This window comes from Anolis carolinensis, chromosome 1 (assembly GCF_035594765.1).
Source record: "Anolis carolinensis isolate JA03-04 chromosome 1, rAnoCar3.1.pri, whole genome shotgun sequence".
In the NCBI taxonomy this organism is placed as follows: domain Eukaryota; kingdom Metazoa; phylum Chordata; class Lepidosauria; order Squamata; family Dactyloidae; genus Anolis; species Anolis carolinensis.
In genome coordinates this window covers 21,095,585-21,107,495 of record NC_085841.1, presented here as the reverse complement: position 1 = coordinate 21,107,495, position 11,911 = coordinate 21,095,585, and the positions used below count along the sequence as shown (strand labels likewise).

The 11,911-nt window shown below is 39.2% G+C and overlaps 1 protein-coding gene across 2 annotated transcripts in view; it reads right to left on the bottom strand.

Annotated features, from left to right (window-relative positions):
* Positions 1-154: 154 nt before the first annotated feature.
* zc3h6 (zinc finger CCCH-type containing 6) overlaps positions 155-11,911 on the bottom strand; it is a 30,160-nt gene continuing 18,403 nt past the window's right edge. The window contains exons 8-12 of one of the 2 annotated variants that reach the window (XM_008120086.3): positions 10,932-11,041; positions 9,756-10,009; positions 8,433-8,896; positions 4,865-5,107; positions 155-2,492 (exon numbers count right to left, since the gene is read on the bottom strand). In XM_008120086.3, coding sequence (XP_008118293.1) covers positions 1,003-2,492; positions 4,865-5,107; positions 8,433-8,896; positions 9,756-10,009; positions 10,932-11,041 — 2,561 coding nt within the window. In that variant the 3' untranslated portion in view covers positions 155-1,002. The remainder of the gene's footprint in view (positions 2,493-4,864; positions 5,108-8,432; positions 8,897-9,755; positions 10,010-10,931; positions 11,042-11,911) is intronic. The other variant, XM_008120087.3, reaches the window with a different exon arrangement.

The window sequence follows — 11,911 nt, the reverse complement described above, 5'->3', positions numbered from 1 at the left end:
AATCAATGGGCTTTCCCTATCTGTTGACTTGTCATACAATTGATTCAGTGGATCTTCTCTAGATGAGACTAACCTAAGAGACTCCAGCCACACTCCGCATTGCAAATTTTCCAGCATTTACCAGCCAAGTAGTTCAACGTTCTACTCAAGTCTATAAAAGTCAAGAGATTTTCACTCTTTAATTTGTTAAAAATGTCAGACACATGAATACATGTTACTGTCATTACATCAATACAAAAAGCAATACAAATTAAGCAGCTGGATACAAAAATACACTGAATACACGAACACCACAATGGGACACAACACTAATTGAGAATAGTGTATACATGAAAAAGTAAATACATTTTTTACACGTAATGTGAATGTGATTTCTACTCTTAACAGTAATGTTTTAGTTATTTCATTTGCAATATCTTCTATATACAGCATAGAATAAAATACTTTAAAAAGTTGTTTCTTCTCCTTAATATGCAATATCTTTTAGCCTAACAGTATGAATAAAATGATGCCTTGTGTTAACTGCTCAGAAAGGATCAATTTTTTAAATTTGCTCAGTAAGTAGGACTTCATACACTTAACGGTCAACTTAAATACTGTCTCTCACAGTACTGTACATTATATTGCTTGAACCTGTACAATCATACAAAAGTGGCAAACGTTCGCTAAATGGTAATTTTGAAAAGACACATTACACATATACAAGTCTTCAAAGTCAATCCTCAGTGATGTCTATTTACAATGAAAGTGCTTCTTTTGGATCTAACATGATATACGTATTACAAAATGATTAATCTCCCTCAAAATGGGAAAATTATGCAGAAAATACCAACTTGGCAAACACTATAGCATACTGGATTACTGCATGTGGTTCTGAAAATAGCAGCCCAAAAGTGTTTCTGTTTATAATTTAAAAATAAATAAAGCACAGAGGTAAACCAGTTACAAAATGGCAGAAACCTGCATTATCCATAATGGTAAAAAGTCTTAGTAAACAAGTAGCTAACAAAACGGTGAAGCAGTGGGGTCAAAAGTCTTGAAGACCTCTTTCAGTGATTTGTCATCCGAATCCCCACTTGGGTCGTTCTCTGGGGCTTGGTTGGTCTGCCCAGGCTGCCTTGCCTGCTTCTGATCACTGTACTGTGGTCTGATCAACCCTGATAGAGCCTGAATCGGAAGGTTGTGCACAGCAGGTGCAGAACTTGAGCGTTTAGCCGGGGACTTCCTGATGCTCCCCACTTTATCCAAATTGGCTTCTCCAAATCCTTCCAGATTTTTTTCCGCCTGTGGAGATGGTTTTGGAGGTAACTGTTCTTCTGATAAAGTAGTTTCACTTTGGCTAGAGTTTTTCAAAATACCCTTTTTCTGATTTTCTCCATTTTCCCCTGAATTAATTAGAGGGGGATCTAATGACGTTTGATTTCTTGGATCATACAAACTAATGCCACTCAGTATTGAGCTAGGAGTGCCCAGACGAGTGCCAGAGGAGGACAACTTGGGTGCATATGGAGGCAACATGTCTGGATCAGTCTGAGAGGCTGCCACTTCTGAGGACTGTGATGTCCCACTGCTGGATTTAGCTAACCTGGGATCAGGTTTAGGCGGCAAAAGGTCTTTTGCTGTCCCATGGTGGGTGTCTGTACTTGATGATCTATGGAGTCTGGGGTCAATGGTCTTCTGCAAGCGAGGATCTCCTAATTTACCAGGATGTGAATCTCCAGCGTGGTCCAAAGAAACACTTCTGCTTGCCAAATTTGTATTTTTTGCTTTTGCCACTAATCGTGGGTCAGCTGGAACTGCACTCGGAATGGAATCACTTTTAATATTCCTTAATTGATTAAATCTCTGGTCAGCTATGAGTGGCGGAAGAGGTAAATTGATGGAGGATACTGGGTCTTGCTTGGGCAAAGGTACTGGGAGCAAATCTTCAGGAGCCCAAACAATATGTTTCGCAAAGTTGGGTTTGCTCAGAACAATGTCCATTTTAATATGGCTAAACTGCCGAAGCTGAGACCTTGGATCCCGTAATGTTACTCCAGGAAGAGGGTCTAATGGTATCAAAAAAGGTCTCTCTCTCAATTCTCGTTCTGTTTCCTCATCATCTTCATCCACTCCTTTCTGCATGATTTTGACACTAGGATGTGTGTGGTGCAAGTCCATCTTTGTTCCACTTGCTGATGAGCTCACATGACTACATTCATTACCTTTTAACGTCCTAGGATCTCGGGAGAGCCTTGGGTCCAAGGTTGCTGAATCGGATGCTTTTCGAGCATTGGATCTTGAGGTGGACCTGAGCCTGGGATCAGTGGCTTGAATTCCTGGGACTCGCTCCTTAGCAAGTCTTGGGTCAGTTGGCACAACACTTAGCTGCTGGTCTGCCAAATGCTGTTGATTTCTGAATGTCTCACTTTGTTTCTTTAAGGTCTTTAGTATTGCTTTAACACTGCTTCCTTCTTCCTCTTCACTACTTGAGTACCAATTCACATTATCATCTAGAAAGATAAAAAGACGACATCATGCACATTTCAATAGCCATTTTTTTCCTAACCTAAGATTCCTAAAACGAAATTTCTCAGTGGTATCTGGGTATTTTTAAATAAAACTAAATTACACAAAAGAGTACATTTCTTGATTTCCTATTTGAATGGTAGGAAGAGATGTCTCCAATTACAAATTAGCTGTAATAGTTTAGATCGGCAAAATTTAACCATAAAACCAAACGTTAAATGCTACAGAGATGAAAACACATGAAGTAACATAATTGGCCAGATTACATCTGTGGATTTTAGTAGATATTATATTTTTATCACAATCAACAAATCTGAGTATAAGTGTTCCTAATGTTTAATATTCAAGTATGAATTACTGCCCAAACTGAAAAAGGCACTATATAGCAAGGTAAATATTTCAGTGAGATGAAAAAACAGATCATTCACAAAAACATTAACTGGCTTCATGTGTGTTTTCCTTCTTTAACTGTTGGAAGGATGCTGACAAAGGTCAGATTTGATTTGAGGAATTTTTTTCAACTGTCTTCCAAACTACAAGAATGAATTTCCATGTGTCCAAAGTTGAGATAGTCACTCTGGATCTTCTAACTCAGATGTGCTATTTTGTACCCATAAAAACATATGAAGAGCTATGCTGGATAAATACTAAAGTTCTCCCTAGTTCAAAATTCTGTTTGCATGCTGTCCATGCAGTGTATGACATCAGGACAGTTCAACTGAAAGATGCCATGAAATCATAAAACACTTTCTACAGGGTTAACAAAGTCCTCTGAAGATAAGACAACACTGTGATTTGATTATTATGCGTCAAAGAAAACCCATCCTGTTAAAATTATTCAACAGCTGCTTCAATACATATGTGTAATTGAGTAGCTTCTGGTCTAACATCTTGTAGCCCACCTTGTGATCCAGCAGCTGGATCAAGTAAAAGACATCTGTCCAACTGCCAATCAAAGCACAAGGAAATTGCTTCCACCAGCAAATAGGGCTGAGATGAGGAGTTGTGACAGAGTCCTAATTCTGATTGCCCAGCCCTGCTTGCTGGTGGGAGTGGGTTGGAAAACATTTGCCTTGTGCCTCAGTTAACACCTGGACAGACCTCCTTTATCTGATCCATCACCTGGCTGTTAAGGTGCACAGTTACATAATCTTACAGTAAAACTAACCAGTTTTATTGAATACAGAGCATCTACAAATTCACAAGGGCAATACCGAAAATCAACAATTTTTAAAAAGAGCTTATTTCTTAACATACCAGGAAATGGCAATTTTTTTTGTTCAAAGCCCTATAACTTTACATTTTCATTTTATCGTTTTGTGGCTTTTTTACACAAAGTATTACAACTAGACCACAAAGTGGGAATATTTTAAATTAATTTTCTTTCTTTATTCATGTCAATTAGTCTTGATTCTATATGCTTCTCTGATATTTTTTTCACCTTGTGTTTAGAAGCAAACATATCTGTGGTCTCTTTTTGGGAAAGGATGAATGACAGATTTAAGTAACATGGCTGTTACTTTATTCAAATCTTTCAAAAAGTGATTTATATAGATTTCTATTAATAAGGACAAATCCAAGAGGTTTTGTAACTTTCCTAATAATATTAGACCCAGTATTTCTCGTTTTTATAAACATTGCTTTTAACATTATTTTTGATGATTTCAGTAACTCTTTAATTGATTTTATTTTAGATGTAGTTGCAGATGCAACAATTACTCTCCATAAGTTCAATGGAACAAAATAAAAAATGTTAAAAAGAACTAATTTTTCATAGCTTGCTATTATTTGCAATGCCTGGGCAGGAAGGAAAGATAAAACATCACAATCCAGGTCAGCATTATGCTGCTGCGAGAGGAAGCCAATGCATTTCTTTGTATTAGATTCATAAAGAATCTATCTCTAAATCTATCTTTCCTCTTTAAGACTCTGGAATCCAATGGTCACAAAGGAACTCTATTCTGTAAGTGTATTTGCCATCACATCCTTCTTCCTAGGAAGACAGATATCCCTTCTGCTGATTTGTATAAATGCTGGTTTAAAAAAAGAATAATTCATAGTTTTTTAAATCTCTTAATTAGTATCAGGATTAGGCAAGCTGTAACAATAAAAGAATATAGGTACAATGTTATACATGCATATGGACTACTTTGGAGACATACTTTGTCAAATGAGTACTTTAACGGCAAGGTGGAATGATGCTGCTGTCTAATCACTATAAGAAACTTAACAGGATCAATTTGGAGCTGATTTTGCAATGTATCATAGAACATTCACAAGTACTTGTAAAGACAACTTACATATGGACAGAATGTTATACAACATTTTATTTTTAAAATGCAGAGTCTGACAATACCTTCTTCTCTACTCAATGACCTTTGACAACGATTGCTCATTTGTTCTCCGTCATCTTGATGTTTTTGACTGAGCCTAACGAAAAGGGCCTTTTGCATTGCAGGAAGGAAGTCTGGTACATTAATAGCTGAATTGTGTCCTGTTGCAGGGGCACAATCTAATTCGTACTCATTTCCACTGTTATGTGAATCTGAAGAAGTGTGGTGAAGCTGGTGATCTGTGAATTCGCCTTTCCATGTACCATCTGGATTTAATATTACAAATAACCAGTATTAATGCTGAATGCAAGCTAAAATAACTGTTTCTAAGTTCCCTCTTCTTCTTATAAGTATGTTGCCTTAGTGCTACCACGTATAATCAAGAAACATAATTCAACGTGATAAAAAGAGGTGGCACTGGCTGCAGTCACCAGAGCAGGTAGCAGATTTATATTTCACCTCAGTAGCATCCTTAAGTACACTCTTTAGTTTCTCTAAGACAAAGTTATCTGATATTAACAGGTTGCATTTCTTTGAGTGGTCATCTGTGAAATTCGCAATGAGTTCTTCTGCACATGCGCAAAGCAATTAAGAATTCTTCAGTAGCGCTAAGTGAAACATTTTTGCGGTAGCCCCACCTACTCTTTCTTCGACAGCATATATGTATGCCAGTAGGAGGGGCTTGAGCTTCAGTTCCTCAGCTGCTACGCCAGCAGCTATGGATATCGGGCCTGACCAGCAATGGGGAGGATGGGTGGGGATGTGCGAATTTCACAGATGACCACTCAAAGAAACCCAGTTACAGATAAGCAACCTGTTCTTCTTTGTGGTCCCTGTGAAAATGCATATTTGAGTGACAAGCAAGCTACTGACTTTGGAGGCGGGAGTCATGCCACACAGGAGAAAAGCACGGCTCTGCCAAAAACAGAATCTTTCCTATATAGGCTTACCATCACGTGAGTGGAAAGCTGAGGTGGAGAAGTTCATATTGGATCCCTTTTGAGGCCTCTGAGACATGCTTGGTACCAACCAAACCTGGGAAGCGGTCAGCAATTGCAGTATGTACTGGGGCGCTGCTGGCAGCTGCAGGGACTGAGACTGGGGTGGGCTCTGGGGGGGTGCAATTTAGAAGTTGATAGTAAGTTGGTGTTTGGGACTCCTGCGTGAGAAGTGAGAGAAACCGCGATGATAAGAGCAGTGGGAGCAGTGCTGGTATTATCCACGGTAAGGGATGTAATACAACTGCCAGTAGGTCTGCTGATGGGAATGGCGCAAGTTAGTCTAAGGGAACCCTTTTCATGAAAGGATCATTTGCAAGGGGGGTCCCGTTGATAGAAGGCTCCCCTGGAGGGGCTTCAGGACAAAGAACTCCAGGATCGCTTAAGTGGCGAGAGGCACTGCACCTGAAACGGGTAATAAGATTGTAGAGAGTGCAAGAGGCCATGCAACCTTGGCCTCAAGTCCGAGTGTGGACGATGGATCCCAGTGGGGGCACCAGAAGGCAGCAGCACTACAGCGCACGACCCTGAACTTTCATGCCAAAGTGGAGCCAAGCCCTCCAAGCAGGAGTAGGTGTGCTGACTGGATCTCTGCTTAGTGACAGTTGATGTAGATGCTCCACTGGGATGATCACCGGGGGTGCACCAGATTCTTTTGCGAGAGGATATTGGGAAGGGTGGCCTGAAGTAGCACAGATGCTATCTGTGCTAGAGAGGCCAGTGAGGGTGGGGTTGGAACGCTCACCAGTGGATGAGCCAGGATCTTATTGCCCGAGCCCTGTTTCCCTTTCTTCTGCTTTTTGGGTTTCTTACAGCAATCAGCACCCTTTCCTGAAGTTGGAAGAGGCTGGGAAGCCTTAGATTTCTTAGCCTTTGGAACCCTCATTGAATCTGTGAGACTTTCCTCAATGACAGCTCCTGCAATGGTTGTCAGGGTGATAGGATTGGGCAGGGGGCTCACTGAAAGAGGAAGAAGGGGGCTGAGATGCTAGGAGCTTTTTAGGCATGATTGGTGCCATCAGCGCTTGCTCATAAAGGAGCACTTGAAAGCAAAACTCCAGATTCCTGCACGTCTGGAGGGTAAAAACATGGCGGATGTGGCAGGACTGTACCATGTGAGTTTCTGTTTCTTGGTATCTGGGAGCTTCCCTCTGCAAGTTGCACACTTGAAAAAAGTAGAAGACATCCTGATGAATGAGCAAGGGAAAAATCAACTGGCCTGATCCATTGCGTAGGGCAGAAGAGTAATCGGAGAGCGTAGCCAAGTCATAGCCGGTAAGTACAGAAAACAGTCCAAATCATTTAGCAAGAGAGTAGTTAGGGAATGAATCCAAGTCAAAAATATAACGAGTTTGCTAGTTATACTGAGAACAAGAGCTAAGGGAAACCTGTTAAGCTGCTGCTGCAGTAGACAACAGGAACTGAGGATCACGTCCCTCCCACTGGAATATATACTACAGTAGAGTCTCACTTATCCAAGCCTCGCTTATCCAAGCCTCTGGATAATCCAAGCCATTTTTGTAGTCAATGTTTTCAATATATCATGATATTTTGGTGCTAAATTCGTAAATACAGTAATGACAACATAACATTACTGCGTATTGAACTACTTTTTCTGTCAAATTTGTTGTATAACATGAATTTTTGGTGCTTAACTTGTAAAGTCATAATCTAATTTGATGTTTTATAGGCTTTTCCTTAATCCCTCATTATCCAAGATATTCGCTTATCCAGGCTTCTGCCAGCCCGTTTAGCTTGGATAAGTGAGACTCTACTGTATTTTGGGGAGAGTGGATAGGGCTACTGTTAAAATCTTTTACTTACCGAGTGAACAGAAGAACCCATATGTGCAACTTCACAGAGACCATGAAGAAGAAAGCACCCTTCCTAGGTGGCATGGTGAGTAACTAGTTTTCCTCCCATATGTGAAGCAGTGGGGCAGATAAAGAGTATCCTAGCACCTTTGGGATAATCTTCTCAGGTCCACCGTTGGAAGAAGGGTTGACTGGAATGTGAGCTACACAACCAGGGATGAACAAGCAATCCCCTATGGCTAGCCTCTTTTGTGAAACATCAACATCCAAGCTGACATTTATCCCTCCAGAACTGGATATATGTTTTGGATTTCTTTGGAGCTTCAGACCTTACAAAAAGGTATCTGATACTGGCTAGGTGAGAAGTCTGTGTGTGGAGGAGAGACTAATGGTTTCTGGTTAAACACAGGATGACAACTGATTTTCTCTTGACCAGGCTGCATTCAAAGAATAACTGCCACTGGCATATGCTCTTATATGAAAACTTAAGTGATTTCTTTGGAAAGAGATGTATTTACAGCAAGAATGCAACCTATTCTTTACACCTGGCCTCACTAGCAGAAATTTCAAAGAATGCATTTTGCTTATAAGGTACACAGAGATAATACAGGATTCCTAAGGGTTCCATGCAGCAGGTATGTACTCCTTTCACAATGATTGAATTGTGAAAATACTTTTTAAAATCTTGAATAAGCACAGGGAATTCTCACATTTCAACTCCTCACTGCAAATATAATTGTAGCTCAGGATAAAATGTATACCTGTATATTGAAACTTACCACCAACATTTGGAGTTGCCTGGAAGTTGTGTACAGCCTGATGTGAATAGTAATTGTCATAGAAATTGGCTGGACTCTGAAGAGGCTCATAACCGGTGTTTGGCTTTCGTTCACTAGCAATTTTCTGATACGGTGGACCAGGTGCACAATGACTGTCTCTGGGCATGTTTGTTATATGGTCTTGAGCAGCAGCACAGCCGAAGGATGCTCCAGGTGGTGCTAAAGGTGGACCACCCTGCTGTCCGTGAATAGATCCACCAACTGGACCCTGTGGTCCCAAGTAACCTGGAGGGCCTGGCTGCAAAGGAGGGCTCTGTGGCACTGCTGGACCTGCACAAGGATGCCCAGGAGAACCTGAAAGTCCTGACAACCCATTATGTCCTGGGCTTGAGTCTGCATTGTACGTATCGTCTCCTTCAAATTCTGGTCCCGGTGGTGATGTGCTATTATAGAAGGATGGTGGACTGAAAAACAAAACATTAAATCAAGGTAATTTCTGTATAAACATAAACCCACATACACCACATTCAACAATTGAGCTTAGTGCCTCTTAGAAAACACTACCACATGATCTGTAGTTTTATTGTTTTTTGTTTACTGAAAACCAGATCACTGCACAGACTACCAATTATTTTAGCAGCTATCCTCTCTGAAAATGGCAACACTGAATAGAAAATGCAGGAAAATATTATGATACATCATAGTAACTCTGTAAAGGATGTCATAGAAATGTCTTGTTTAGAGGGTTTAAAATGGATCCAAGTAACTGCAATTTTTAAAAAAAGCAAAATATAATTAGAATTTAAATATAAGTTAAATAATTACTGAATGAACATTTTGCTAAATGTGTAGTTCAATAAGGGATATCACATCTAAATAACGTTATGTACACATTTTAACGTCATTTTCCTAAAAGCTTATCAGTGTACCTTCTAGCCTAGCTGCACAAACTACAGATGCTCCTTATCATGATGTATTGAAGGGCTACTGCATTTTCTTTTGTATTTTAAAGATGAAAAGAACAAGAAGTACGAGGAACATGACAGAGTCCTTGCATGCAAGGAAAACACATTCCATACTGTTCCCTCTTCTTTTGCAAAAACAGTTTTCTATTTGCAGATTTATGCTATAGAAAATGCAGATAAAGAAACAGAAAACACAGAGGAATGAGTGGCACTCAGCTGGGCAATGAGGTTGAGCAAACATCTTATTACTTTTATTATAAGCTACTCAGAAGGCCATCAATGTTCTGCACTTCTTCTGTACTTCTTATGTTGTCTCCATTAAAACCTGATATGCAATTCTGATAAGTCTAAGACTTACGTTTTCCCAATTTTGTGTGCTAAATCCACAGTTGGTTTCACAACTATCTCAAAGAGAGATGGGATTTTCTTGAATTCACCAGAGGGATCCTGAAAGTCTTCTGCCTCTTCTTCAGTAAATGAGTATGGTTCTGGTGGAGTTGGCAAAAGCCCAACTCCTGGGGGTGGTTTAGGAAGAGGAACTATGCCACGTTTTCTAAGCTCTTCCACTTCTTTCTCATCATCATTTTGTGGCTCCTCATCAGTATTTAAAACCTAGAACATAGAGAAAAATATTACAGTCTTTAAGTTATCCAAATTTTCTAATATTTTAGCAGTTATGATATAATCCTATCATGTGTTTACTTAATGGGATTCTGTAATCCCTGATCCTAAAGGCTTAGGAATCCAGGTTTAGAATAAAATACAAATAGACACACACTACATTTAATCTCAAAATTATTTGAAGCTCCCTATCAAAACTCGTTTATAAAAACCTAGATATGCATTAGACACAGTATATTCTAAGTCTATAGATCAAACAGACCGCAATATAACACCCAAACTCTTGCTTCTAAAAGCGGTCAACTCACCAGCACAGATCAAAAAAAAGGGGGATTTCTCAATAAGAAACAATTATTTCATTGGTTTCATATATGGATTGAGTTTAAGTTCATCCATCACTTTCATCATGACAAGAAAGGATCCTCTTGAACGCCAAATTAGAAAGGTAAGATAATTACTTCATCCTTCCCAAGAATTCTTCTGAAGCATGATGTTTGCTTCAGTTTCGCACTTGTTAAATATGCAACTATCACTAGTTTCTGTATCCCTTCTCCAGCACAGAGGAGACATGAAAAGAAGACAAATCTGTTTTCCTCTGCACCCAATGTATGTACCTCAGAAAAGCTAACAAACATGACCACACAGTTCCTTTTCATTTTAGGGCTAGACCTGAGAACTCCTGACAGATTATATGAGTATCTATTGGGCACAAAGCAGGAGTAACTCAATTCAATTCTCATTGGTCACACACAGAGGAAGAACTAGAGAATGTGTTCCGCATCCGTCCCCATGTTTAGCTGGAAGTGGGATGCCTAATGTGCATAGCTATGCTTTAATCTCCAATAAGAGCTCTTGGATAGGAGTGTCTTCTTGATACAAAAATAAAACAAATGCCAGAAGGAGATTTACTTACCTTATCAAGTAGTTCTTTAGTCTCTTTAGTTAGTGGATCATGAGAAAACTTGCACTTGTCCCCATGGTAGCACTTGGCTCCTGTATGATAGAACTTGCAAGGGAATTCATGTGAACCAGTATTAAGGAGTATGTAACAGGGATAAGTTTTCTAATAGTATTATTTATACAAGCTTTCCCTCTTGTGACCCCTTTCTACTTGAGAAATTTTTATGTGACCACAGATACCTAGGTATATAAAATAGGTATAAAAATCAAATCTTTACTGATAAATCAACATTTACAAGTCTTGCTGAACAGGCTGATTTTCCTTTCCGTGGAGTACAGTTGAAGCATTTTTTTTTTTGCAGAGTCCACTGAAAACCCTGCAAGTTGTTGCTAACCAATTTTTGCAAATGGGTGATGTTGAGGAACCTTTTATTGTTCCCATATTTTTTGTGATCCCAATACTGAGCTAATGCTACCCCATCTGGGATTTGGAACAACAGTTTAAAAAACAGTAATTTATACAATCACCACTTTGATAGGCACAGTAGGTTGGAGTGAACAGTACAATGAAATAGTTCTTCACACAGACATTTAAGGAATGACTGCTATTGAGAATTGGATCAATGAGCTCTCTAGAATATTTTTCTTAAAGTCCCCCTCAGGGTAGAGAAAGGTGGGACATAAATATGGTAAATAAATAAATGAAGAGTATATGGAATAGTTTGGAGCCGTTAACATTCTTCCATATGTTAAACAACTTAATCCCAGAGTAGATTAGAGAACAGAAAGTATAAGTAATGCACATTTAAATTTGAAATGTATTTTTTCCTAAAAGACTCTGCAAACAAAAGGATTTCAACCTGGTACCAAAAGGAATACAGCATTAGCACTCTGTGCAAAGGCGCTTTGAAGCAAAACCATCACCATAGAGAAGTTAAATTTGTTTCTTTTTTTAAATAGTGTTTCTTTTTACTATTTTCAGGAAATAAAACC